The sequence below is a fragment of the Sphaeramia orbicularis genome, chromosome 4 (genome assembly GCF_902148855.1).
Source record: "Sphaeramia orbicularis chromosome 4, fSphaOr1.1, whole genome shotgun sequence".
Taxonomy (NCBI): domain Eukaryota; kingdom Metazoa; phylum Chordata; class Actinopteri; order Kurtiformes; family Apogonidae; genus Sphaeramia; species Sphaeramia orbicularis.
The window spans coordinates 44,108,699-44,135,951 of record NC_043960.1 but is presented as its reverse complement, the minus strand read 5'-3'; the positions used below and the strand labels follow the sequence as shown (position 1 = coordinate 44,135,951).

The window sequence follows — 27,253 nt, the reverse complement described above, 5'->3', positions numbered from 1 at the left end:
CATTTTGAGATCTCTCCCTTTTTCTGTTTCTTAAATCTTTGATTAACCATTTGTCAATAAAATTAACTTAAAAAAAGAAACAGGCTATAATTTAATGTGTACCTTTTTTGTGTGTACTTTATGTTAGTGTGAGCAGTTGTCTTCGTTTCCATGCACACATGCTATCACTAACTTAAGACTTCAGATTTACATTTCCCAAAAATAGACACGACGAGAAGGACCGGGCAGATGCTTACTGTATCGAAGCTGAAGCAGAGTTACAAAAATAGGACCAACAGCAGAACAATTTCTTTTACTTTTTTATTATTACAAAGTAATATAAAATCAATAGCTTGTCACACAATCAGTCCATCTGATTCTAACTTCTGAACAACCACCTTGTATCCACATTCACCTCCTGTTCTCATAAATCCTGATAGGCTGCTGTAGTTCTACAAAAAGGCACTCCACTGTTTTATTTTTTTCACTGCTTTGTTATTACTCACGCTCTAAAGCTGTAGTCTACGTTACTGTACGCATGCAGCTATGTCTGACCACATATCACATGTATTTGGCTTTCTAGATGTGGTCTTTATGATAGTGGTCCTACAGGTTGTTGCGCTGTAGCTGCTTTAGGCTGACCTGGAAAGGGACTGGAAGTGGAAAGAGATTTGGAGATGTACGGTTCAGTGTCCATGCTGCGTCATCCTCAGGATCTGAAGGAGCAGACCCTGAACCTCCTCATCCATACGGCCCTGTTGGGCAAAGACGACCACGTAAGAACAAAATGTGGTGATGTGGTGAGTCTCAGTTGCACACACATGTGACTTATTGGGAAACATGTTTTTAGAATATCTGGTTTAGTATAGAAAGTATCCATGAGTTGTCTTAAAAGTCAACAATACAGAGCACACTACCTGTACATCTTCTGAAATCAGATCACATAAACAGAGGACAGACTCTTCCCACTTAACTTTGGGAGACCAACCCAAGATACTGCAACCAGCCAGTCCATCTCAAACACCAACATTAGAAATAGGACCAGTGGTCTATATCTCACCAGCATGTTCTATGAAGAATCAATAACAAGTTGAATCTGTGAGGTTGTCAGGTTCTGTCTCTATGTTAGAGTCCTGTGGTCTTGATGTAGGAGATCAATCACCCAATAGAAGTGGGTGGTACTTTCACTGGAGAACTCACCCAATGAAATGAAAAGTCCATATATGACTTCCTATCAGTGCTCTATAGTAATACTGATATTTGTAACCATTTCCATGTTATAAACCATTAAAATATGGCCCATTATAAGTAAAAACAAATATTTTATATTACAAAAATTCGTCAAAAATTTAACAATCGAAATTTCTCAAGACTGTGAACAATGTTTGTAGACATTGCCCTGAGGAAGGTACATAAAAAATTTGAAATGACTCTGACCAGTAGTTTGAGAGAAGAAAATTTTAGAAATGTAGACATTGGTGACCTTGAGTTTGACCATTCAAGGTCATTAAAGGTCAGCGGTCATGGACCCACATGAAAGTCCATATATGACTTCCTATCAGTGTTCTATAGTAATACTGATATCTGTAACCGTTCCCACGTTGTAAACCATCAAAATACAGACCATTATAAGTAAAGGCAAATATTCAATATTTCAAAAATTCGTTAAAAAAAATACAAAAATCAAAATATCTCAAAACGGAGGTGTTAGAAGAAATTGCTAAAAAAGGCGATTACGTAGATGAGGATGACGAAGATGAGGAAGACGACACTGGACACAGCGCCTTCACAATAGCTCATGGTCTGTCGGCTGATGAGCTAAAAACTGACTGGAAGTGTTTGCAGATCTACCTTTAAACAAAACATTTTATTGCAACCAGAGCAAAAGACTAACCCTTTGAAGATGTCACAAACCGCTACAGTAGGGCAAAAAAGTATTTAGTCAGCCACTGATTTTGCAAGTTCTCCTACCTAGAAAGATGAGAGAGGTCTGTAATTTTCATCAGAGGTACACTTCAACTATGAGAGACAAAATGAGAAAAAAATCCAGGAAATCACATTGTAGGATTTTTAAAGAATTTATTTGTAAATTATGGTGGAAAATAAGTATTTGATCATCCACAAACAAGCAAGATTTCTGGCTCTCACAGACCTGTAACTTCTTCTTTAAGAAGCTCTTCTGTCCTCCACTCATTACCTGTATTAATGGCACCTGTTTGAACTCGTTATCTGCATAAAAGAAACCTGTCCACAGCCTCAAACAGTCAGACTCCAAACTCAACCATGGCCAAGACCAAAGAACTGTCCAAGGACACCAGGAAGAAAATTGTAGACCTGCACCAGGCTGGGAAGAGTGAATCTACAATAGGCAAGCAGGTTGGTGTGAATAAATCAACTGTGGGAGCAATTGTAAGAAAATGGAAGACATACAACACCATTAATAATCTTCATCGATCTGGGACCCCACGCAAGATCTCATCCCATGGGGTCAAAATGATCATGAGAACAGTGAGCAAAAATCCCAGAACTACACGGAGGGATCTGATGAATGACCTGCAGAGAGCTGGGACCAAAGTAACAAAGGCTACCATCAGTAACACACTACGCCCAGAGGGACTCAAATCCTGCAGCACCAGGCGTGTCCCCCTGCTTAAGCCAGTACATGTCCAGGCCCGTCTGAAGTTTGACACAGAGCATATGGATGATCCAGAAGAGGATTGGGAGAATATCATGTGGTCAGATGAAACCAAAATAGAACTTTTTGGTAAAAACTCAACTCATCGTATTTGGAGGAAGAAGAATGCTGAGTTGCATCCCAAGAACACCATACCTACTGTGAAGCATAGGGGTGGAAACCTCATGCTTTGGGGCTGTTTTTCTGCAAAGGGGACAGGACGACTGATCCGTGTTAAGGGAAGAATGAACGGGGCCATGTATCGTGAGATTTTAGGCCAAAACCTCCTTCCATCAGTGACAGCATTGAAGATGGAACGTGGCTGGGTCTTCCAGCATGACAATGATCCCAAACACACCACTCGGGCAATGAAGGAGTGGCTCCGTAAAAAGCATTTCAAGGTCCTGGAGTGGCCGAGCCAGTCTCCAGACCTCAACCCCATAGAAAATTTGTGGAGGGAGTTGAAAGTCTGTGTTGCCCAGCGACAGCCCCAAAACATCACCGCTCTAGAAGAGATCTGCATGGAGGAATGGGCCAAAATACCAGCTACAGTGTGTGCAAACCTGGTGAAGACTTACAGGAAACGTTTAACCTCTGTCATTGCCAACAAAGGTTATGTTACGACGTATTGAGTTGAACTTTTGCTATTGACCAAATACTTATTTTCCACCATAATTTACAAATAAATTCTTTAAAAATCCTACAATGTGATGTCCTGGATTTTTTTTCTCATTTTGTCTCTCATAGTTGATGTGTACCTCTGATGAAATTACAGACCTCTCTCATCTTTATAAGTAGGAGAATTTGCAAAATCAGTGGCTGACTAAATACTTTTTTGCCCCACTGTACATATCCAACACAGATGCAAAAACATGTAAGTATACCCATGACACTCATTCCATGATGGCTTCTTAACCATATGTGTACATTCAACTGACCTGTACAGCTGCCAGTAAATGGGAACGGTACACAGTCACCACTTGTTTGTGCTTTTTTTCCCAATCCTATCAAAAGAAAAATATTAAACTTAGGTATCTTCATATGTAGTCGTGATATACACAAGGGTTTTCTGGTTACTGAGACTGTTTCTCTTGTTTCTCTGCTCACCTGGAGCTGCTGGGTGAGGATAGCTACTCTGTTCTGCAACGCCACCTGCTGTCCAGGGTTACCAGCATGGTGTGTGGAGGAGGAGGTGGAGGAGGAGATGCCGAGTGGAGGTGAAAGAGCTCCCAGAGCCTCCTTTAGTCGAAAAACCTCTTTGGACAGTTCTGTTATCTGCATGAAGACAGACATTTAATGTCACTTTGCAGCATTTGGATATTTTAGTCCATGCTGGTATGTCGATATGAATCTGAATTCTTTAATAATCCCAGGCGGAAATTATTGGGTGTTACAGTAGTGTAATAAAAAGTAGCAGGAAAGAAATTATCAATACAACAGGAAAAGAAAAGAAAACAATATACATATATACAGCTCTAAATATACACACATATATATATCTCTGAATATGTACACATATTAAAACACTCTGTTAAGACACAAAATTAGAACAACAAATACATGTCTATATAGGGAAGGAAACACTACCTTAGCTTTCAGGTTTTGAGGAGTTTTTGAAAACTTGTTGTCTAAAATCAGTTGCTTCCATTACAATGTCTTACCTTACGGTCCTTCTCCTTGACCAGGCCCTGAGATTCCTGGATGCCCTTATGGAGCTCCTGAATGTGGCTGGACTGGGCCTGTAATTCTGTGAGCTTCTGTTGCACTGCTGCCAGTTGAGACTCCGCAACCTGCCGCTCACTCTTATTAAAGAGAGCCTCCCTCTGGACCTGGAACACCTATACCAGTAAAACCACCACTGGGACATTTCAATACTGTCGTCCACATTCAGACATATGGCCAATTCAGCCACTCTTTGCTTCAGTTGGGAATTGTGGAAACTAACACACTAGTGCCAGCAAGTGTAGCCTATCATATATGAGGGACAGTCAAAAAGTTTTCAGACAAATCCAGCAATTCTACAAAGAAGGAATCTAGTGATAGAAACATAGATTACAAAAGTGTTTAGACTCTAATGAAGAGTATGTAGAAAATAACTTTGTTATTTTGATAAATACATTTTTATTACATCTGTCGAAGAACTTTCTGACTCTCCCTCATGTAAATACACAGCATAGTTTTGTTCCATAAGGACAGAATTTTATTTCGTAAGTATTTACAAATTCTCTCAGTAACAGCTCTATTTTTTCTTATAATAATCAACCCTTTCTGGTATCAAATAAAGGAGATAACCAGGCTAGAATAAATATACATAAGCTTATATCTGCGCAATCTCCTTTAGAAAGTCATTCTTAAATAGATCCTAGTGTGTGGAAGATCTACAAACACTACATTTCAATCATTATGATTTGGTGAAGTGCAAGACATTCCATACTTTCTGCTTTTAGTTTAAGCAAAATTTATATTTTAATGTCAAAAAGATACAATTTTAAGGAATCATTCACTGTCAAAGTAAGACCGATAATTATCCGTTATCCAACTGTTAATTTCCTACCTCTTTGAATTCAAGGCCATTATATAGGCAGCAGGAAACTGACATTGTGAGAGATGTATAGAGCTCATACTACACAAGTTCAGGGAGTATATATGCAGAGGGATCAACGGAGCAATATGAGGAACTGAATAGTGAAAGTAATACGTATATGAATAATGTAGAAGTAAGAAAGAGGTCCACATGGAACACAGCTCTCTTTGTAGCAGGAACAATAACATCTAATGTGGCATTCAATGGCACGAGATCCAGTGGGAAAGGCAGCACACACCTCAGTGCAGGTCTTCTCATGTTTGCGTGTGAGGTCGTTGAAACGAGCCGTGATGGCATTAATCTCTGCTTGCATGGAGAGCCGCAGTGCTTCATGGTCCTCCTTGGAGATCAGACCCTGTTCTGCTGCCTTCTGGGACTTGATCTCTCTCAGTTCCAGCTCCTTGTCAGTCAGAGCATCCTGAGCTGCTGCTGCACTACTCTCACTGGCCTGCAGGATGCGCTGGAGCTCTGCCTGGCAAACGGAAAGCATGGGTGTCATGTGACAAATTATGCAAGATGCTGGGGCAACTGGACCAAGATTTAAAGGAACGATTAGTCTAACACAGGGAAGTCAAACAAACAGCCCGCGGGCCAAAGCCGGCCCACTAAGGGGTCCAATCTGGCCCATGGACTCAGTAAATGTAAAAATATTGAAGATATTAACGATCAAGGGTGTCAGTCATTTTAATTTAGGGGCCACATTCAGCCCAATTTGGCCTGAAGTGGGCCAGACTAGTACCATATTATAATAATAACCTATAAATACTGACCACTCCAAAAACTACATTTACATGAAAATGTTTACATTTATAATGAATCCTGTGAATAACCTGAACAAATATGACCAACCTCAAATATCCACTGATATCTGTAAGTTGTAACATGTGTAAATCATAAGATGACACATCATAATATTGTTGAAATTGTGCTCATTTTTTTTTCACGAAATTTCAGGTTGTTTGTGGTTGTTCATGCTATTCACATTTTTTGAAATCATACTTCGTAGATGGAAACATTTTCATTATGTAATTTAACTTTGTTCAGCGTTATTATCTTCCTGGCCCAGCCCAGTTGAGATCAAGCTGAGCTGAATGTGGCTCCTGAACTAAAATGAGTTTGATACCCATGGTCTTACACATCCCTTCAAAACCTGATTGTGTGACATGATTTTTCAGTATTCTTCCAGTCTGCCTCAAAATGTTATGACAGCATGTCTACAGCTATCACACACTTGTGCATTTTAAGACCTTTTCCAAGATATTTTTGACTAAATTTAGAACATTTTGAACAAATCATCTTTTTCTTTTTAAAGCACAGCAGGTAAGAATAAAAATTTATAGTATACATGTGGTCCAGTACACAGGTAGGTAATACATTTTTAAGAATTTTGTGCACAGAGTGAGTTAAAAGTGTGAGTTCACAGATTAGTAACATCAGAAATGTCAGCTTTCACACTCACACAGCTTGACTCACTTTGTCAAAAACTTGGATAAATGAAACTCATTAAAATAATAATATTAATAATCCATGGGTTATACATTCACTACAGACTTACAATTAAAAACTTACACAAACTTGAGGAAGATAGACATGCTTTAATGTTTTTCCTATCATCTAAGATTTACATCTAATAAATTATACCACAGATTGAAAGACTGGACTGTAGGATTCCCAGATTATTTTTCAGTTAAAGAACAATATGGTGGTTCCAAGATCCTAGGGATAGGTTTGGTCTGGAGGAATATTTACTTAAATACTCACAAATTAAACACTAAGGGCCAGATCTACTAAGATCCCAATTTACGTGTAGTAATTTACTTGCGCAATCTAGAATTTTGTGTGTGGGGTGTGACCACAGTTTGCAGGTGGTTTACTAAGACTGCTTGTGCAAATTATAACAGGTGCAAAGTCTGGGAGACCGCCCTATTTAAATGAGGGTTTTGCGTGCGCTACTGGAGACAGTATGCTGTAAAAACGGCTCTGGGATACACCAGCACTAATGGGAACAGTGTACTGAATGATCCAGATGCACAGAAATGTAACGTTGGAGGAGTTTTGTCATAGAAGGTATGGCATGAGTCATTCATTCATGTATTTTTCATTTTAAAGGTGTGTGTGTGTGTGTGTGTGTGTGTGTGTGTGTGTGTGCGCGCGTCATAGAAGGTATGGCATGAGTCATTCATCCATGTATTTTTCATTTTAAAGGTGTGTGTGTGTGTGTGTGTGTGTGTGTGTGTGCGCGTCATAGAAGGTATGGCATGACTCATTCATTCATGTATTTTTCATTTTAAAAGGTAGGTGTGTGTGTGTGTGTATGTGTGCGCACGTGTGTGTGTGTGTGGGGGGGGGGGTAGTTGGATTGAATGACTATCACGCACACATAATTTTGTTGCACTGTAGCCGAATGTCGGTGCGTATTTTTAATCACAATCATCAGGAGTGGAAAAGAGTCCCGTAAAGTGTCTGTGTTTGTGTGTGGGGCGCATATGTCTCTATTATTTTTTCTTCCGTCACTCCAAAAATGTTCACAGGAGGGTGAAAAATGCATTCTCTGCATCTCGTTTCATCATTTCGATGTCTCCTAACCACAGCCATGTGTGCACAATTACGCATCCAACCCGTTTGCACCTCCTTTCTAGATGTGGTAAATATAGATGCAGTTTCTATGAGCAAAATTGCTTTCGGGTTTGATAAATCACTTTGCGTGTGCTAAATTAATATATTTACATTTTCTCCTCCCACCACACGCACCACTGCGTGTAAACGCCCCATATTGCATATTCATTGTGGCAAATGTACTAACTGATGCAGACGTGCTATTTTGCACCTTTGAAAGACACAACCCTTATTGTGCACTGTTAATAAATCAGTTTGTACATTTTTTGCATGTGCAACGAGTTTGCACACACTGTAATACATGCAACCCTTTGATAGATCCAGCCCATTATTGGAAAAAAATAAATAAAAATAAATAAATAAATAAATAACACTGGTATCAGAAATGAAATACTCTAAGTACTAGTAAAAGCATTTGAGAACAGGTCTCTAAATTATAGTTGAACACCCATTACTTGACAAAAAGGTACATTTACTGTATGGAAAAAAAAAAAAAAAAAAAAAGGGAAATGGAACATATGCCAATTACAGAGTAAAAATGCGAGGAAACTGTTAAACTACAGGTGAAAACAACAAACTCTCAATTTTGGACAGAATTTACAAATAAATGTTATACACCATTTTGTTACTCCTTGAAATAAATCCCATTCATCTGTTCAGACAGACTGATGCACATACACAGCATGTTGTTTTAAGTATCAAGTTGTTGTATCTATTAGAGCAGTCTTTCACAAATGGGGGTACGTGTACCCTCAGGGGTACTTGGAAGAAGCCAAGGGGGTACTTGAAATGTTTTGGGAGAAACAGATTAAATAAGTCATCATGTACTGAACACAAAATAAATAATGAGAATTAATGCTGAAATATAAAACACAACAAATACATTCATATAATAAAATTGATAATCCTGACCTTATTTCATTTCAATATTTTTAAAAATTCTGAGGCCCCCTTAGTAACACTTTAAAAACACTTCTATTTTATGTTAATCAAGATGAGTTTATTTGAGTAATTAAGTAATTATTTTTTGTTGATGAAAGGTTCATTTATTCATTAAGGACCAATTCATTTATTTTTCTTATCAGTGATAGAAGGCACTTTCACATTTATATTTTACACAAAAAATCTACTTATAAAGATTTGTTACTTTTAATATTTTAAAAAGTTAAATATATGCTGTTTGTTTACAAAGATTTGAAAATAAAAACAAACAACTTTGGCACAGGAACAAATTTTGCTTCTTTTTTTCGATCAAAAAGGCTGAAGCAAGAGCTGGGGGTACTTGTCTAAAAAAGTATATTTCAGGGGGTACTCCACTGTAAAAAAATTGAGAATCACTGTATTAGAGGAACTTCAGAGGAGGAAGAAAGATGTGTTTGGTATATTGTTGATGGCATTAGTACTTGACAAAGAAGTGTCTGGGAAAAGTGTATAATATTTTTGTAGTAGAAAGAATTACTTTTCATTTAGAGACAGAAAGATGCTTTTGTTGACAATCAAGTGTCTCTACCTTCAGACCAGTCTTTCTGTTTTATTATTAGGATATTTTTTGTGTAAGTGCTTGAAATGTCTAGATGTTCTTATTGCTTCATAAGTGGTCTATGTTGAATTACATGTTTTTGTTTTGTGTGTATTTTTTTTTGTGAAGAGAATTACAAAAAACATGTTTATGGCAATTGAGAACACAAATTAACTTCTAAGCCTATTTAATGATCTATGAGACCCACTATGTATATAATTAAATTTAAAGTATTTTCAAGATTCCTTTTATTTTCATTGTATACACAGAGCATACACAATGAAATTCTGATGTGTTTTATAGAGACGCTAATTCTTGAGTAAAAAAAAAGGAAATATACAATAAAAAATATTTAAATCGTATCAAATAGTAAAAATCAAGCAAACGGTAAAACAGGAAATCCCGCCCCCCTCCCATTCAGTCAAGTCACACAATCATACCTAGTTAGGTGCAGAGAACAGTGAGAGGTAAGTACAGTAGTTATTTTACCTCCTCACTCTTTTTTCCCTTTTGAGTATCCTCCTCACCTTGACTTTGTCGTACTCCTCTTTGGATACTGTATCTTGCATTGCCTCCAGTTTGGCCTCCAGTCTGGCAGCGTGCTCCTCAGCATGGCCTCGCAGGGTCTTCTCCTCCTGAAGCTCCTGCAGTGTCTGAGCTAGCTGTTCTGATACTGCAGACAGGGCCTCCTTATGTTTGGACAGCGGCACAGCATCTTTCAGCTCCTGGGCTCTACCCTCCCGCTCTGCACACAGGCAGTCCAGGGCCTGGGCTGCCTCCTGCCTCGCCACCTCCAGTTCTTCTCTGACTGCCGCTAACGTCTGCCTGGAGTGGTCTGCTGGAACGGAGGTACGATGATTCACAAAATTAATGTTCAAAACATACAAGACCACTGCAGTGATGAATCATAACATAATAAAGGACCTTGACAATAACATTTCGTCTATCACTCTTTTGACAATTCTAGATATGCAAATATTCAGAGGTTTGTTTCTGATGTTTCCTGTTCCCCTAAACATCCAATAAATATTTGTGCACAGAGGGCTTCAGATTTCTACATTATACTTGTAAAATTTGCAAGATCTAGATCTACAGCGTGTCCATAAAGTCTCCTTACAATTTAACAAATTTATAACAAAAGCAAATGAACAGACAAATCTGTGGAAATTATTACAAAATGAAAAGTAGATACTGAAGTATGTTTTTTGGTTTTGCCTCATTTAATACACCTCTATATGGGCACTACTAGTTGCATGAAGAACTTCAAGACGTTACTGGATTTCTTGCCATGTTGGCTGTAGCATAGGCTCATCAAAGGTGTCATTGGCATCAGTGATATTTGGCTTCAGGTCGTTGATGTCCCGTATCTTTGTTCAACATCTTTAACATAACCCTGACTTTGTTTCAATAAACCACGATACACATTGTGTCTTTTCTTGAGGAGCTGCCATTTTTAGGGGTTTCTTTAACAGAACCTAATTCATCAACAGGGTACCTGAAATACACAAATGCAATGGGATTAAAACTTGGATAACCACTGAGTACATAGAACAAACCTGATTAACATACCTCATCAATTGCTTTTGTCATAAATGTTTTAAATCGTAAAGAGACTTTGTGGACACCCTGTAGATCACAGATCTAGACAACAACTAGATTACAGATGACTCCAAAATCATTATGTTGTCACAAATCATGCTGGGTACACTGCCCCTTCAGTTCAGATTTTTTTGAGCAGAGAATTTTTTTATCCCTTCAGAGAATGAATATGACAAAAACAAACCAAAAAAAAAAAGCATCAGTGGTGTGAAAACAGGCACAAACACCAAGAAGCACAGAGAAAGTCAAAGATTACATAGACATAGACATTGACAGACTTTATATTTCATTCTAGATTTTCATCTAAAATGAAATTTCAATGCAGTTGGCTCAGGAGGCAGCAGCAATAAATGAAACAGACACTAATTATACAGTCAACGGAGTTTGAGAAACACTTGTTTCTGAGTGGAGGCATTTAAAGTCAGTGGGAGATAATAACACTGTATACTGACCTGATATGACTGAGGGCTCTGAGCTGCCTGAGTGTTCCTCCTCTTCCTCCTCCTCTTCCTCATCTCCATGTGGAGGAGGTCGGAGTCTCTCCAGCTCCAGGAGAGCATCGTTGAGCCTTCGGGCCACCTCGGCTCTCTCCCTGGCCAGCTGCTCACACTGCAGTCCCAGAGTTACCTGCACTTCCTCCAACTCGGAGCGGGGAACACATTTTCTCAGCTCAGCCTCTAGCTCTCCCAAACGCTCCTGCAGGCGACGGACCTGATCTCCTTCTCCACTGCCTGCTGCTCCTCTCTCTGTCCTGCTCTCTGCCAGGGCTGCCTCCAACTCAGACACTTTGTCTCGGAGGCACTTGACGGTTTTGTCTTCGTCTTCTCCTTCTGTGTCTTTCTCCCCGTCCTCCTTTGTAGGCTCTTTCTGGGCCAGGGCAGCCTGCAGCTCTTTTACTTTCTCTGTCAGCTGTTTGATTGTGTCATTCTCCTGGCTGCTCTGACCCTGTGCCTCGCCCTGCCTCTTTGCAAGCTCCTCCTCCAGCTCAGTCACTCTTGCCCTGAGCGTCTGTGCCTCCTCTGCAGCCCCAGACCCACCAACTGTCCCAGCACCTGCTGCAGGAGAATCCCCTTCACTACACTCCACAGATAGAACACCAAGGCGCATTTGCTCCTTCAACTCCTCCAGTTCGGTTTGTGAGGAGGCCAACTGCTCCTCCAGCCCAAGCAGCTTTTCTTTCAGAGCCTCTACAGTCTCTGCATCTGCACCTCCTCCCTGAGACTTCTCATCCCCCCTGCAGAGCAGAACAATGATTATCCAAATGTCTGAAAACTCATCATCAAATTTGCCAAAACTATTGGATAGTAAAAACCATTTGTTTGGTATTATACTGTAGTTCTTGTTTTATTTCAGAGATAAAACCCAAAGCCAAAACACTCTATATACAACACGATGTCACAAATACAAAAATTGTTGCTATCTTTAAGTTCCCAAAATGGTGCAGGAAAAAAAACGCACAGCACTTCTAAAAATGTCCCTAACAGAGACCTGAGCCAAACAATGCTGATGTTCGGGAACTGATATTTGCAGAGGTGAGCACATCTCACACAGAAGACTAATCTTAGAAAGTAAATAAGGTACTTGAATTATGCTGTTGGGATATCTGCTTGAACAAGTGGCGCCAGGCACAACAAACCCTGCCCCTCGCATATATTTCACCAATTATAAGTAAATGGGAAGATTTTTAAAAATCATAAAAAATGTAACTTTCCCAAAATGTAATGACATCTATTCTGGGTCATCGGCAATCAATAAACCCAATTTGGTATGAACTGAACCAATAGTTTTGCTGCTAAAGTGTTAATAAACAAAGAAACAAAGAAACCAAACCAAAACAATACCCCTTGCCTCCCCTTCGGGGGGTGGGGTAATAATGTCTTAATAAATTAGTCTTACCGGTCCTCTGCCATGCTGGACACCTCATCTGAACCCTGGGCCTGAGACAAGCGCTCCTGAAGGGCTTCAAACTCCTTCCTAAGGGTCTCATACTGAGTTAGAGGGACAGAATCTAGGCTGGTAGTCTGCATGTCAGTATCATCCTTTTCAAACATCTCCAGCATCTATAAACAAAGAAAATTAGTGGAATGACTTGGAGGAAAAACCATGAAAAAAAAACTGTGAAACAAGAGCCATATTTTGCAGGATTGATTCCCCTCAATATATGTAATAAATGCTGAAGGTTACATGTACCTGGTTAATTTAGGTAGTATGTTGGATCTCAGGTAAAGATTCTCAGGAAAGAATTTCCACGTTTTTGCCAAGTAGTTAAATTTATCTGCCACACTGGTATTTTCACAATAGTGGATCTATTTTACAGATTAGTGTGGCCTTTGTTTTGAAATGTGTTTTTGGACATTCAGCAGCATGCAGAGGCAGCACCCAAACAATTTTGGGGAACACTAAAACCAAATTAATGTATTTGTAAAATTATTTTGTGTTTTTTTTTTTTATATCAACATGTATTTATGACATACTCTAGTTTTTTCCAAAATTTGTACACAGATGTTAACAACAGTTGCGGCCCCAAAAAATCTGAAATTGTACGCATTTCATCCAAAAACCCAACGATTTTCTTCTAAGACAACCCAAAACCCCCAACAACTACACTTAAACTCTCTGAAAACCTACAGAAAACCGTGAATGCATTTAGATTATACATAATATTGTGTATCAAAAAACTTGCTCAAAGTTCATACAGAAAAGGAGGAGACAACCTGGCCTTAATCAGTCTTTAATCCAACACTTAATTCCTGATATCTTTTAAAATGATTAATTATAATTCTCAAGCTCTTTTTCAGACTTTCTATTTTTCTACTCCCAACCAGAGTTAACCCTTTTGCCATCATCAGTATCATTTTCAAATTTGTCTCAAGTCCCAGAAGACATTATTTTATTTGTCACACAACAGCAGCAGAACAGATCTAAGGTTATGACCTGAATTGTTTCTATGCTCAGTTAAATCAACAAACAAATAACCTCATCAGAACAGGATACTTTGGTCAGTGCAAATTTACACTCCACTTACTTTCATGACCCATGGGAATAATGTGTACAGTTGCCCTCACATCTGTGTCTGATGATGTTGTACTCTATTTATACCTGAACTTTAAGTGGCTCTGACTAATGCTGGAGTCAGGGACACTCAAATACACTTGTAACAACATCTTCATCCTCTGGAGACCATTCAGTAACCTCCTCACTTTCAATTTATCCTCTTTAACAGGCCCTCAGATAGTGTGTGCGTAGGGAAATGTCAAGACAGATTGAGGAAGGAGGTATTTATCATATAAGATCATTATGTTTGTTTTCTTTAATGCTAGATATGTTGCAGCATTATTTTTCTCAGTAGTTTTTGGTTCAACTGGACTAGTTTTGCTCTTCTCTCATCCAAGAGACTTCTTCAGCTCTAGGTACTGGTGGGGGAAAATAGATTTATAAACTTGCAGGACAGTGGTTTCTGTAAGTTGTTTTTCCCATATGTTAATGACCTTAAGTGTTCCGGTTGTCGGTTTGTAAGCCCACTTATGAGACCTTACACAGACATGTTGCTGAATTACTCTTTTCTGTGCATGGTGTAGTGTTTATACAGTTTATTTGTATTTCTGCATGTTCTACATTTAATGTTACCTGCACTTTGAGAACGAGTTCAGAGTTTTGTGAAGCGAGTTCCTCTATTTGTTTGCGCAGCTCAGCCACAGTTCCTGGGTCTGCAGGGGCAGGAGAGGGGTTGGTTGAGTCTGTGTTCCCTTGAGAAGCACCATCATCCGGAGCAGGGGAGGCTCTGGAACGTTTAGAGAGGAGCTTTTCTGGAAGGTTTAAGAAAAGCCACAACAAAAATAAATGTGTGTGTCACCTGACAAAATAGACAGACTGTGTGTTACTTTGAGTCCTCTGCAGCAGTATATGGTCTTTTCTGCGTATGGGATACTAGGACCACACACATACCTGGGAAGTCCAGCATTTCATCCATGTCCTCAGAGTCACTAGCCCCGATACCATGGCCTCCCTTCAGCTCCTCCAGCAGCTTGTCCCTCTCTGCCTCTGCCTGTTGCAGACGCTGCTTCAGTTCTGATAACTGCAATGTTAAAACACAAAATATCGTGTAAACACATGTAGTTAGTTTTTTGTATTATAGAGTTAGCTTTTTGTATTATAGAGCCAGCTATTTGTATATTTTAGTAGTAATTAGTAGTATTTTAGTATTATTGGTGTATTTAATATTTTAACACTGTAGTTTTTGGTTTTTTTTTAAATATCTTTTTATTATTTTCAGGCAACATTATTTTATCAGCATTTTACATCATGCACATAACTTCTATATATGTAAAGAAAAACAAACCAAAAACACATTCATACAGGGGAACAATGACAGAAATAGCAAAAATATACACAGTAACCTAAAATAGAGTTAATGGGAAATAACAAGTATTTTTCCCATTCCATTCTTTCCTTCCAGTAACCATTTTCCCTTGTATAAGATTAACACCGCACATTTAAAGTGTGTAGCATGAACCAAGGGTTTACATGGGTCTATATGCACGTGACTCTTATCACATAAAATCAGCTCTTAATAGTGGTACAAAATCAACCCACTTTTTCCAATAATTGGTGAATTTGTTTGAATCAAGTCTGACAGAGAAAGTCAACTTCTCCATCCAATAGATGTCATCTATAACCTCTATCCAGTCCTCCATTTTTGGTGCATCCTTTTCTAGCCACTTCCTAGTGATGGCTTTTTTACCTGCCACAGACAATATTCTGAATATTTATTCTGTGAATTTGTTATACCCTGGTTCTCTTTTCCCAAGTATATGGATTCAAATGTGAGTGGAGATTGCACTTTGAAAATTTTCTCCATGCTTTTCTTCAAAGCCCGTCAATAAGGCACAATATAAGGGCAATCTCAAAATATATGAAAATGACTGGCTTTATTTTCACCACAGTCTCCAACATTTTGTATTGTGAGATTTCTGTGCTGTTGTAGCAAAATATCTAACAATGTTCTGCCAACCATATTCCCTCCATGATAGGGAACACTGTAGCTTCTGTATATTAACAATATTTTTAAAAATATTTTTATATAGTCTTTTTTGCACTTCAAGTGTTTGTTGCTAAAGAGATTTTCATTGTTCCTGTAACAATGACAGTAAAGATCAACTATATTCTATTCTATTCTATTCTATTCTATTCTATTCTCTAGATACAACCTTCAGCCTTCATCAAGGAACTCTTAAGTGTAATTTGAGACTTCTATAAAACATCCAGGCAGTAATGTCCCAGCAGAGTAATACCTCCTCTAAGGCAGAGAGGGCGGTCTGCTGCTGCTGCTCCAAGGTTTTTATCTTCTGGAGAAGTCGACCTCTTTCTAGACGCAGACGTCGAATCTCCTCAAACACTTCCTCATCCTCTGGCTTACACAGACAAGAAATACATGGAGCAAAAAGTAGCTCATCAAATGCTTTGCAAATATTTATACACGTAGCAGCTGTAAGTACATAAACATGAAGCCTAATAAACAAAAGGACCGTGCTAACCTGGGCTGACGGTTGTGTTTCTGTGGGTTGAGGAGAGGCAGAAGGAGACTGAGACTGAGGTTCAGGGGACGGGACGGGGGGAGCATTAGTCCGAGGCTGTGGAGAAGGTGCTAAATTCTGGCACCACAAATGAAAGCGAGAAAAAGGAGGAGAAGGAGAATAAGAATACGAACAAGAAAAATGTCAGTCTTACTTAAATATCAACTTAATAGCTAATTTTCTAAACTCTATTGCTCTCACATTATGCTTTAGATATCAATTCAAAAGCTACAAGTCACAAGATAATTTCAACCCCGTACTTCTGCAGATGTAAACGGCTCATTTTAAGGTGACACTCCTTAATTCATCTGATTATACAAGACACATTTTATATTATTAGATCCTCCATGTGACCTGGTACATTTGACCACCAAAATCCAGACAGTGCACCACCACCCAAAAACAGTGCTGAATCATTAAAATGCTGAAAATTAACCAGGCTGCTCAGTATACTGAAGTTATTTGATGAACTCTTGCAAAAACTGCAAAATCCACATTTAATCCACTGACAAATGAATGCAAGCTATTTGCTTCTTGAGATATATTCATTTGGAATGGTTTCTCTAGTCATGTACAGCATATAGTATTGGAAAATCATGTATTCTCTCATATAGATGAAGAACACACATAATTTAAACAGATGTTTTTGGCTTTATTACCCACCCCTTGGAGAAGTGTAAGTCCTTTGCACAGAACTGTAAATTAAACAGCTCATAAAAGAAATTGGCTTATCAGTGTACAAGTCACAAACAAACAGTATGCACACGATAAGGGAGAGATGAAGCAGTTTTTCTTTTTTCTTTCTTTTTTTTTTTTAAAAAAAAAGAGCCACATTCTACATGATATAGGTGAAAGTATAGTATATGCCGATACTATACGTGATAAGGGCTGCCTATATCATGACTTGTGCATGTGATTTATGACAGTACCTGAAGAGGAGACCGGGGAGGTGGAGGAGCTTTCCGTTTGCGGGGTGTAGTCCCCCCTTGCAGTGATGAGGTGACTGAGGGGGGATGAGGGGGCTGCGTGGAGGCAGGAAGAGGGTGGGATCACAGACAAGCAGAGTTCAAGCTCAACTTAAATGAGGGGATGGAGTAGATTAAGATAACATTTGTTGCCTAAGTGTAGGCAACAAAGAGGAACAAAAGAAAACAGCACAGAAAAAACAATGACCTCATATTGGAAAACATGCACAATATGATCAGCCAACTAGGGCCATGATCTCACTGATGGAGGGAGTGACGCAAAACACAGCTATGCAACATTACCTCCTCGCCTGCGCCCTCTGAAGCTATGTATGCAGAAGAAAAGAGACACACAGCGAGACAATTCAGGTTTTCCAGCGATGACATTGTACACATAGATAGGCTTATATCAATATGTGTGCATATTAACGCTCTACGTTGAGGTAAATCTGCCAACTTTATCTAAAATATGATCTGGCATCATAAGTACAGCAAATTTTCTTCTTCACCTCCCTCAAACATCTGTTTTCATGTAACATCGATTTCTTCTTTGAAAGATAAAAGGGGAAAAAAGTTTTTTTTTTTTTTTTCCTTTTAAAGGAGTCCACTTTAAAATCACACCCAGCTGTCCTCCTGATCCACTTCCTCCTATTACACTCATTTCCTGTGGGAGAAGTGAAACAGTCAGGATCCTGAGCACCACAGAGCCAATGAATTTAACTGTTTCAGATCCAGTGAATTAACCAGAATGAAGCTGAAGCAAAGTTCAACTGTAGCTTCCACTTTATTATATTAAAAGATATTCAATCATTAGCTTTTTTCATGTGTTACTCTTTAAAAAGGGGCTGTTTCTACTTTACAACATTAAAATTACCCAAAAATGTAAAACATATCGTTGTACACCATTGAAGAGACCTTGCATTATACTACATCTGGGTGGGATGCCTGTCCCCTAAAACAACCATTAGCCATTGGAGAAGCGAGTCACTGTGGCCTTTAGTCTGCCAGTCTGACCCCAAAGCCTCCATCTGCTCCTGCTCAGTCTAACACACAGTAAATAGGAAGTAAGTCACGGGACAACTCTTTTTTCATTCATGTGAAACAACAGATGGAGAACTATAATCGCAATAGTGGTGACCAAAGGCAGTGATGTGTGAAATGATCGTTATGACAACTGCTAGCTACTGTCTGTTTAAAACAATGCTCAAAGCTGTTACTTTCTCCAGAAGATATTTCTTAGTAGATAAAGAAATAAAGTTTGATGCTAAATTCATAATCACTTGCTGAAGATGCATAATAAGAGAAGGTTTAAAGTTATTTCTGCTGCTCATCCACTGACGGTATCAGCTCAACTCTACACGGTTTCTTTGGCATTTCAACTGCATGACAGCAGGGACCACCTAGTACCACCAGACACATTTTTTTGTATCACTTTTGGCAAAGTTTTAGACAAGCAAAAGTGATATTAAATGTGACACAGTGTCATTAAGATCAGAAATTGGTCGATCCAAAATTGTTGCTGCATCAGTATCATCATGTCATAACATGGGACGCTAAACCAAGTAAGAGGGAAATCTCAGAAAATGTTAGCGATATGCTGGTGTCAACATGTGCCAGAACAACTGAAGTGGAGCTGATACCCTCAGTGCAAAAGCAGCAGAGCAGTGTTGTGGTTGAAGTTCAGAGCTGTTCCAGTTCTAATCTTTCTTGGCCAATCCAAAGCAGATCTTCAGTGCAGCTACTGACAACATAAGTTATATGGAAAAAACATGCCAAATGGAGATAATTTATGCTTTCATTGTAAACTGAGCTAAGTGAGCAGTGAGGCTGACTCAGTATATGAAGATTATAAGGCGAGTATTATTTGGAATGGATGTATTTTTGTTTGCTTTTGTTTTGTTTACTATGCTGCCATAGTACAAATGTACAGAAAAAAACCATAAGCTTGACACTTTTTTCCATGAGTGACAGTGTTAGTTTAATTTTAAAACTTTAAATCATTATAGTAAATTTACTTAAAATTGAGGTGCTCTTTGATTCCAAGGATCTGTGAGGTTTGCAACCAACCACAGGTAAAATAATATCTGCATTCAAAATGAAATAAAACATGAATGCCTCATACTGTACCTGGAGGTACTCCCTCTAGCAACATCTTCAGGATGTGCTGGTTGCCTGTGGTTTCACTGTAGTCAGATGCTTTATGCCCAAGGGCATCATCCAGCTGTGTGTTGGCTCCACCTCTCAGCAGGGCTTCCACAGTCTCAACACTGTCAGCCTCACAGGCCAGCATCAGTGCAGATCTGTGATTCACAAACATCCAAGAACAGCTCAAAACATATTTATCCAATGAACTCCCACATGTCTAAATTACAAAAGTGCGGCAGAAGGCCATGGTGTAGTCAGTTTCAGTAATCTACTTAAGTATTGTTCACCCAAATGAATAGTATGCGATTTGTGTCACTACGAGTCTGTCAATCAAACTCTTAATAAAAGATGTAGAAGTCGATAACATCATGAAGTAACAAGGGATCAAGGGCGTTGTTATTTTCACGACCACTGCCAATGACAAAATCTACCTGATGTAACTCAAGCGGAAATCTAGGTCATGTAGATTCATATTATATGATATCATTTAATTTAATGAAATAGCTGTTAGTAGTATTAAAACATTGATTCTAGTGAAGGAGGCATGACCCCGTTGATGAGTAACAAAATGAAATGGACCATCTCTCTGAATAGTTAGCAATTCATCTACATTTGAATATTGTTGAAGACAAGATATAATGCAAGTAAACAAGGCAACACAATGTATAGGCCTTGTTATTTTCATGTGGAAACATTAAATTATACTGATGTAAACCAGGAAATAATTCTAATTGTCTTCTCCGAGAACATTAAACTGACTAAACCGCAGCTCTATCACAAATGGAAGAGACTTTCTAAAGGAATCCTTTCATTTCTGACCCCAACAACCCCACCACTGTGAGAGTAATTTAGGAAACAGCATCATGTCCCAGTATGACCCAGCAGGTCACCTACTGTTTGACACTTTCTATCACTCCATGTGTCAAGGTTTCTGCAGCAGCTACAGAAAAATGGAATGAGAGGAGTCCAGAGTCTTGCTGAATCTCACTAAACCCTGCCTACTACATGACACAGGGAATGATTTAAGACCAATAAATCAGACTTGTAGTTTATGAGTGAGTCGATACCTTCTCAACCCCCAGGTCATTTAATGTACTCTGCAAAATCCTAAAGCTGTGCTATCCACTGCTCTATAAAGACATGTTAATGATATATCAACAACGAATATTAACACCTTCCAACAAAAAAGGCTTGAAGGACCTTCATTGAATCTTTTATGGGAAATGTACTATCAAAATGTTGTGAGTTTTCAGATCCAAAGTTATATTTAGCAAGATTCTTGGAGGTTTAGCATGATGAAAATAAATAAATAGATAGATAGATAGATAGATAGATAGATAGATAGATAGATAGATAGATAGATAGATAGATAGATAGATAGATAGATAGATAGATAGATAGATAGATAGATAGATAGATAGATAGATAGATAGATAGATAGATAGATAGATAGATAGATAAAGAGGAGGAAGAACAAGAACAAGAAGAACAAGAATTCCCACATAAAATGAATTTGAAGCAAATTTTTAATATTTGGCAAAGTCCAATGAATATGCTTTAATGTGAACTTTCCCAAGAAAATCCATGACATGAATGTGAGTTGGCATTATGATCCTTGTGTCAAACAGTCCAGTACCTTCCTTGGTTGTCCTGTATGTTCCCATTGGCACCTCGTCCCAACAAAAACGAAACCAGCTCCACTCTGCTCATTTGGGCTGCTAACATCAGCGGGGTGGCCCCTTCCTGTAAAGAGACGTTATCAATGAAAATTTGACAATGCTGTCCAAGGAACTACACACAAACAAGTAAAAGAAATCTTTCATTCATTAGTCTCACTAAACAATTCCAACAGAAAACAACACTTCATACACGATTTCCATTGCCAACTCACCCCATCCTGGACATCTATATTGGCTTTAAAATCCCAAAGCGTCTCAGTGCAAGACAAGCAGCCACTGACGGCTGTAGGAAACAGCAATATGTGTTTGTACAAGGAGTGCAACTAAGATCTTGCTGAACCCTCTGAGTGATCTGAATGGTAGAGAAGAGAAGTTTTTGTTACCTGCATGATGGAGTGGTGTCCTGCCAATACTGTCAGTGCAGTCTACTGCCAGTCTCTCCTAAAAAAGATATTTTTACCTCTTTAGACTTCATAAAGCACTCACTGATGAACTTAAATATATGTTATCTCTGTGCTTTACCTGTAAGAGTCTTTTCAGACACTCTGATTGTCCATTTTTGGCTGCAAGATGAAGGGCACTGCAACCTGAAGTCATTTAACAGTAAAATAAGAATAAACAAAACAGTGGATGAAATGTGCAACTAATAAACCTTGGGTGACCATAAATTCATAAAATAACATACCAGCTCCATCAACCACATTGAGATCTGCTCCATGAGAAATGATGATCTCCAGGCAATCAAGCCTTCCTCTGGTTGCACAGAGGTGGAACCTTCCAGATAAAAATGTCACGCAAATACATGTGTAAATACACTTCATGCACAAAAAAGTAAGTAATAAATCCCTTTAATGCCCAGTGTGGACCATAAATCACTTTGAGTATAACCAAAATAAAAACAAAACACTGTTTGAATATCAGTGAGGCCCCTAATTACTAAATTCTTTCCTGTTACTTGGAAGGATAAAAAGTAAGGTACAAACTTACGCTGACTTTCCCTCAGCATCCAGTTTGGTGGGACAGAGACCCTTTTTGACGATGAGAGCAGAGACTTTGTCAGGTTCATTCTGTTCCACAGCCTGCAGTAGCCTTTCATCACTTTTACTCCAGTCCTGACTCTGAGGGGGCCAAGTCAGAGAGAAGGTCACCACCCTGCACTGGCCAAGTGGAAACTGATACCAAACTACATATCTCATAACATGCAAAACAATGGATGACTGGACACTGCAGTTAAGGTAAAGACTATGGAGTGATGATGTCTGTCAACTTCAAAATAAAGTGATATCAGTTTCATACAGATTAAATTAAGCATATGTTAGTGTAGATATTTTTAGCAGGTTAAAACTGATCATGTTCCTTATCTAATTCTTGACTAGAAATTAAGAGGAGGTACCTACAGGCAGCGGTAGCAGGCTGAAACAAGGACAGAACCGCTTCATCAGGCTAAAAACAGGCTGCTGGGGATCCATATCGCTAGCAGTTTGTCTCACACACACAGCTAACTACAGCTACAGAGTGCTGAGCAACCCCTGTGTGTCCTGCATAACAATACACACTGTCGCCTGACTGTATGACACATATGCACACTTACATTAGAATAAAACAAAGAGAAATCAGCTACACATAAGTTTCCTCCAGATGCTCTTCAGAGGTCAGAGCAAGATCAAAACTGAGAGCTACATCCCAGAGATTTAATGCTGTCCTGAATAAAACTAATTAGTAGCATTGCTAGCCTCAGACCTCAAAAAGTCTCTCTATGCAGTGGTTTCTGTCCACATCCAAAAAGGTATCTTATCAGCTGCTAGCAGAGACATACCGTACCCGGTCTGCCCACCGGTCCCCACACATATACACATACACATATTACTCTGCCACCTCTTTTCTTCCCACGCTGTCCTCCTTCTTCTACCCTAGTATTTTCACAGCTGCATTCCTCTCTACAGAAGACTCCCCTCCTTCGCTTCGTCCATTAGTTTTTGTCAGGTTCTGCACGGTACCAACCCCTGGCAGCGTCACACTGTTTAGATCTGTTTCCCTGCAGTCGCAGAGCTGGGCCTATTTGATGTGAAGACTCAGCAAAAAGACGAGAAATGAGCTCTGTGCTCTGCTCTGCTGCTGGTGTGGATGGTCATTTACGGGACAGAGGGAACACAATGAGGCACACAGACAGACTGAAATTAGCCTGATAGGTTGTAAAAAGGCTGTAAACAGGATGTACGTATTGGAAGCATGGAAGAGGAATGTGTATGTGCATATGCAGTTTGTATATCACATTTTTATGTTTGTCTGTTTGTGACATTTGGCTCAAAGTATAAACCATGACTGAACTGACTGACTATTGTGTATTATTACATATTATGGAGTAAGGCTATTCACCAAGTTTTAAGCCCCTCAGAGGACTGTAGCATCCAGTGACAACAGCAGGAAAGTAGGAATTCTTTATTCTTTGAGAGTGTGTGTATATGTGTGTGTGTGTGTGTGTGTGTGTGTGTGTGTGTGTACCTATGTGTGAATAATTGAATGCTACCTGAGAGCTCTGGTTATGGCAGCAGTCTGGACACAGCCCTGCTCTCCTGCTGCTGCTGCTGTGACACTAAATCCTACGGCCCCCCATTCACACAAACACAGACCAACCTGGGACTTGTAGAGGACCACATAATATAGAGCAGCAGGTCACCACTGTCAAATTAAACTATAACAAATCTTTAGCTTTATGTGTCAAAACTCGCCTGTACCTCTAGCTAACAGGTGGACAACTTCTAGAAAACATCCATATGTTACAAACCACATGCCTTGAAACAGATGGCACTCACCTCATTCTTTTTAAACTTTGCCTTCAGACTCTTCATTATGGTTTTATAGCCTCTGTTTCAACTGGAGCACTAAAAAAAACAAGATAGAGAGTAACTGAAAGTATGCTAATGTTAATATTAGCATGCACACATCAAGTAGATTACATTTTCATAATTAGTCCTGTTATCTTCAACATTTACAAACTCCATGCATATTACTCCCAACTAAAAGGCACCATTAACTCTGTATCTAAATTCAGAGACGTATTATGAACAATGTGAACTACCTGTGGTGGATAGCTGTTTTCCAGGTGAGTGTCCCCTCTGCCCCATCAGCTGCTCACAACAACACTGAAGTCAACTCACCGAGCTGCCTGGCCGACAGCACGACTGAACCCGCCCTCTCATAAATCAACCAATCAGCAATGCGCAAAACACCGGATCAGCCTTTGATTGGCGGGAATCTATGGAGTATAGTGTCTATCCCGTACGGTACCGACACGGCGTGGCGGCTTTTTCTGCCTAAAACAGTTAGAGAGGTGTAATGAAGAGGATGAGGAATCTGTTACTGAGTCACATGCAGTCATGGTGTTGCCTCCCCGTTTTCGTAGTGCTTCAGTATATAAAGAAAAACCATGGGCTGAAGGTAAAAGTGCCTCATTTTGAATATTTTATCCATTATACATCTTAGCTAAACTGTAGCTAGCGTCAGTCAGTAAAGCATTAGCATTAGCAACAGCTTGTCCATGCTGTGAAGATGTAAGAAAAGTAACATTGATCCCATTCCCGTAAAAGTTGGAACCTCAGTTTAGTCATGTTGTCCAGACCTACACAAATGTAATATTCTAGGCCTGCAACCGACTCAAAAACAGTAAGGACAGAAAAAATAAACTTGGTAAGTTTGCAGAATATCCAAGTAGAATCAACACTTTTGTCAAATATCACAATCAAGCTAATTGCTAACAAGCAAAGCTTCATGATAGGATGTAAAAGTGTTTATAAGGAAGGATGCTTCATGTCTGAACACTAAACATAGTTAGAGAGTTGTCTTTCAGTTCAGAATTGTCAGCATAAAATTGCAACGATTGAGGTCTTTCATCATGTACAATAGTGAAGGAATTCAGGGAGTGTGGGGAAATTGCAGTGTGCAAAACCCAGGGTGGAAACCACTGGTGAATGTGATCGACCTTCTACCAAGAAACCGTCATGATGCCATGATGGATAGAGTCACCAGGGCTCAAGAAGACTTTGAACTGTCTCTTAACATAGTGCAGTGCTACATCCAGAAATGCAACCTAAAACTGTAGGCAGTCCTATCAGTTATGGGCATAAAAGCTGCCTAGTTCTCTGGACCTGAGCTCATCTGACATGGTTATTGTTCACAGTCTACATTTCAGCCTATTCAGCTATCAGCTATTTGTGAAAGGTACAAACAAATCTGTGATGGTCTGGGGCTGCCTCAGTGTCCATATGGCAGCCTGTATGTGAAGGCACAGATTGAATGTTAGATATATGCAAAATGTTGCCATTAATTTGATGTCTTTTCCCTGAAGTCCGTGGTTATTACATCAACACGATGCCAGGCCTCATTCTGCACCAGTTCCAACAGTGTTGCTTCATAGTCACAGAGTGCTGGTGCTGGATTGGTCTGCAGCTCACATATTCCAATATTGGAATGTATTGACATTATGAGGAGAATCAGACAACAGCCACCATAGACTGTTAAGCAGTTTAAGACTTGCAAACAGCAAGGATGGTCAAAAAATCCACTAGCCAAAGTACAAGAAGTAGTGTCGTCAGTATCCAAACAAACAAATAGCCAAATAACAGGCAAATGTGATGTATCACCGTATTGACGTGTCTCTTGCAACTAGTTTTCAATGCATTGCAAGCATCAAAATATAAATTCAATTAAGTTACTCACTGAAAACATAGCAGTCTTTTGTTTGTTTTATCAATTCAATAGAGGTGAATTGAAATGACATATTTTAGTTTTTATAGTTTACTCAGAAACTTACCCAACTTTTCTGGAAATTGGATTCATATTACATAATTGTGTAGTTAAGTGGAAGGTGTGCAATTGTGTAAAGTTAACCAGACATTAAATGGAGTGTACTCTGGCATAAAACCCACACCTTAAAGTACAGTTATTTTTGTAGCATAGTTTTTCCAGCTCAGTTTTGTTCTTTTCTTTTTTGTGGCTGCTAAATTGTTTTAAACGAACCCTGCCTGTAGATGTAGTACACATGAGTAACCAACTGGGGGCAGTAAATGCAAGGGAGATGAAACTATGCAAATCAATGTCTCACAACTGTGTGTGTGCAGCCTATTTAATTCTCCAGTTAAACCAGAGGAGGGATGATTGTTTTCAGATTACATTCATGCCACCCTGACCTTTGCTGATGTGTCAGTTTGTGAATGAATGCAGCCACTGATGCTTTCCATTAGGAGAGGGTTATTTGTACCATTCAGTTCCACAAATGATGCTGTTCTACTATAAAAGAGCAACATCTGAGAGGGTTCAGATGAAAATGTCACATCCATATTTAGACCCTTATAATTAGGGAGCCTTATTATTTCTCCAAAATATTCCACAACGCCTTGTTCTTTCTGTTTGATTCAATTAAATCTTTGGCTTCTGTACGTCTTTTTATCTAGCATGAAAAACACAATGACTTTACACCTGTCTGTCTCTCTGTGCCTGTCTGCGTGTGATTAGTTCTCTGTGAGAGATTTTCCTGATTTTCCATTTCTGTTTTTCCCCTGTGCTCTCCATGTGTCTTCTTGTTCTTCACTGTCACAGTGTGATTTTCCATTTCTTGCTCAGTTTCAATCTTCTCCTCTGTACTACCCTGAACTGGATCTCACCCCTGGCTATGGACGGAAGAAAAATTAAATGTATGCTCAATATGTCATAACTGAGGGGGTGAGAGATGAAATGACAAAAGTAAGATATAAATATAAATGTACAGTGAAGACTGGGAGAAAAAGAGTAGGAAGAAAACATGGAAGATACAGGAAGGACCAAGATATAAACAGATGGGATTTTTTTTATTACATAAGAAAAATAGGACATAGATACCTTGGCTGGAGAAGCATTTGTTAATGTTGGGTAAACAAATTATCTT

General features: G+C 39.1%; 1 protein-coding gene across 1 annotated transcript; it reads right to left on the bottom strand.

Moving 5' to 3' along the window:
- Window positions 1–336: 336 nt before the first annotated feature.
- Window positions 337–24,211, bottom strand: ankrd24 (ankyrin repeat domain 24). Its single transcript, XM_030131497.1, has 22 exons — window positions 24,147–24,211; window positions 22,321–22,451; window positions 22,019–22,107; window positions 21,856–21,920; window positions 21,717–21,774; window positions 21,546–21,616; window positions 21,291–21,397; window positions 19,637–19,809; window positions 17,813–17,835; window positions 17,472–17,566; window positions 16,506–16,626; window positions 16,263–16,382; window positions 14,917–15,046; window positions 14,599–14,777; window positions 12,868–13,031; window positions 11,424–12,205; window positions 9,900–10,207; window positions 5,476–5,709; window positions 4,315–4,491; window positions 3,761–3,928; window positions 3,592–3,657; window positions 337–734 (listed from the first exon to the last, which is right to left on the bottom strand). The coding sequence occupies exons 1-22, from the start codon at window positions 24,180–24,182 to the stop codon at window positions 666–668; spliced, it is 3,366 nt and encodes a 1,121-aa protein (XP_029987357.1). The 5' UTR covers window positions 24,183–24,211; the 3' UTR covers window positions 337–665.
- Window positions 24,212–27,253: the final 3,042 nt, after the last annotated feature.

What these genes read in the sequence shown, in the direction of transcription:
- ankrd24 (XM_030131497.1), bottom strand. Translation starts at nt 24,182, where the DNA reads ATGAAGAGTCTGAAGGCAAAGTTTAAAAAGAATGAG. An exon ending in CCCCGGTCTCCTCTTCAGGT is followed by an intron (nt 16,627 to 17,471) that starts ACTGTCATAAAT and finishes TCATTTGTGGTG; the next exon opens with CCAGAATTTAGCACCTTCTC. An exon ending in AAACACAACCGTCAGCCCAG is followed by an intron (nt 16,383 to 16,505) that starts GTTAGCACGGTC and finishes TGTCTGTGTAAG; the next exon opens with CCAGAGGATGAGGAAGTGTT.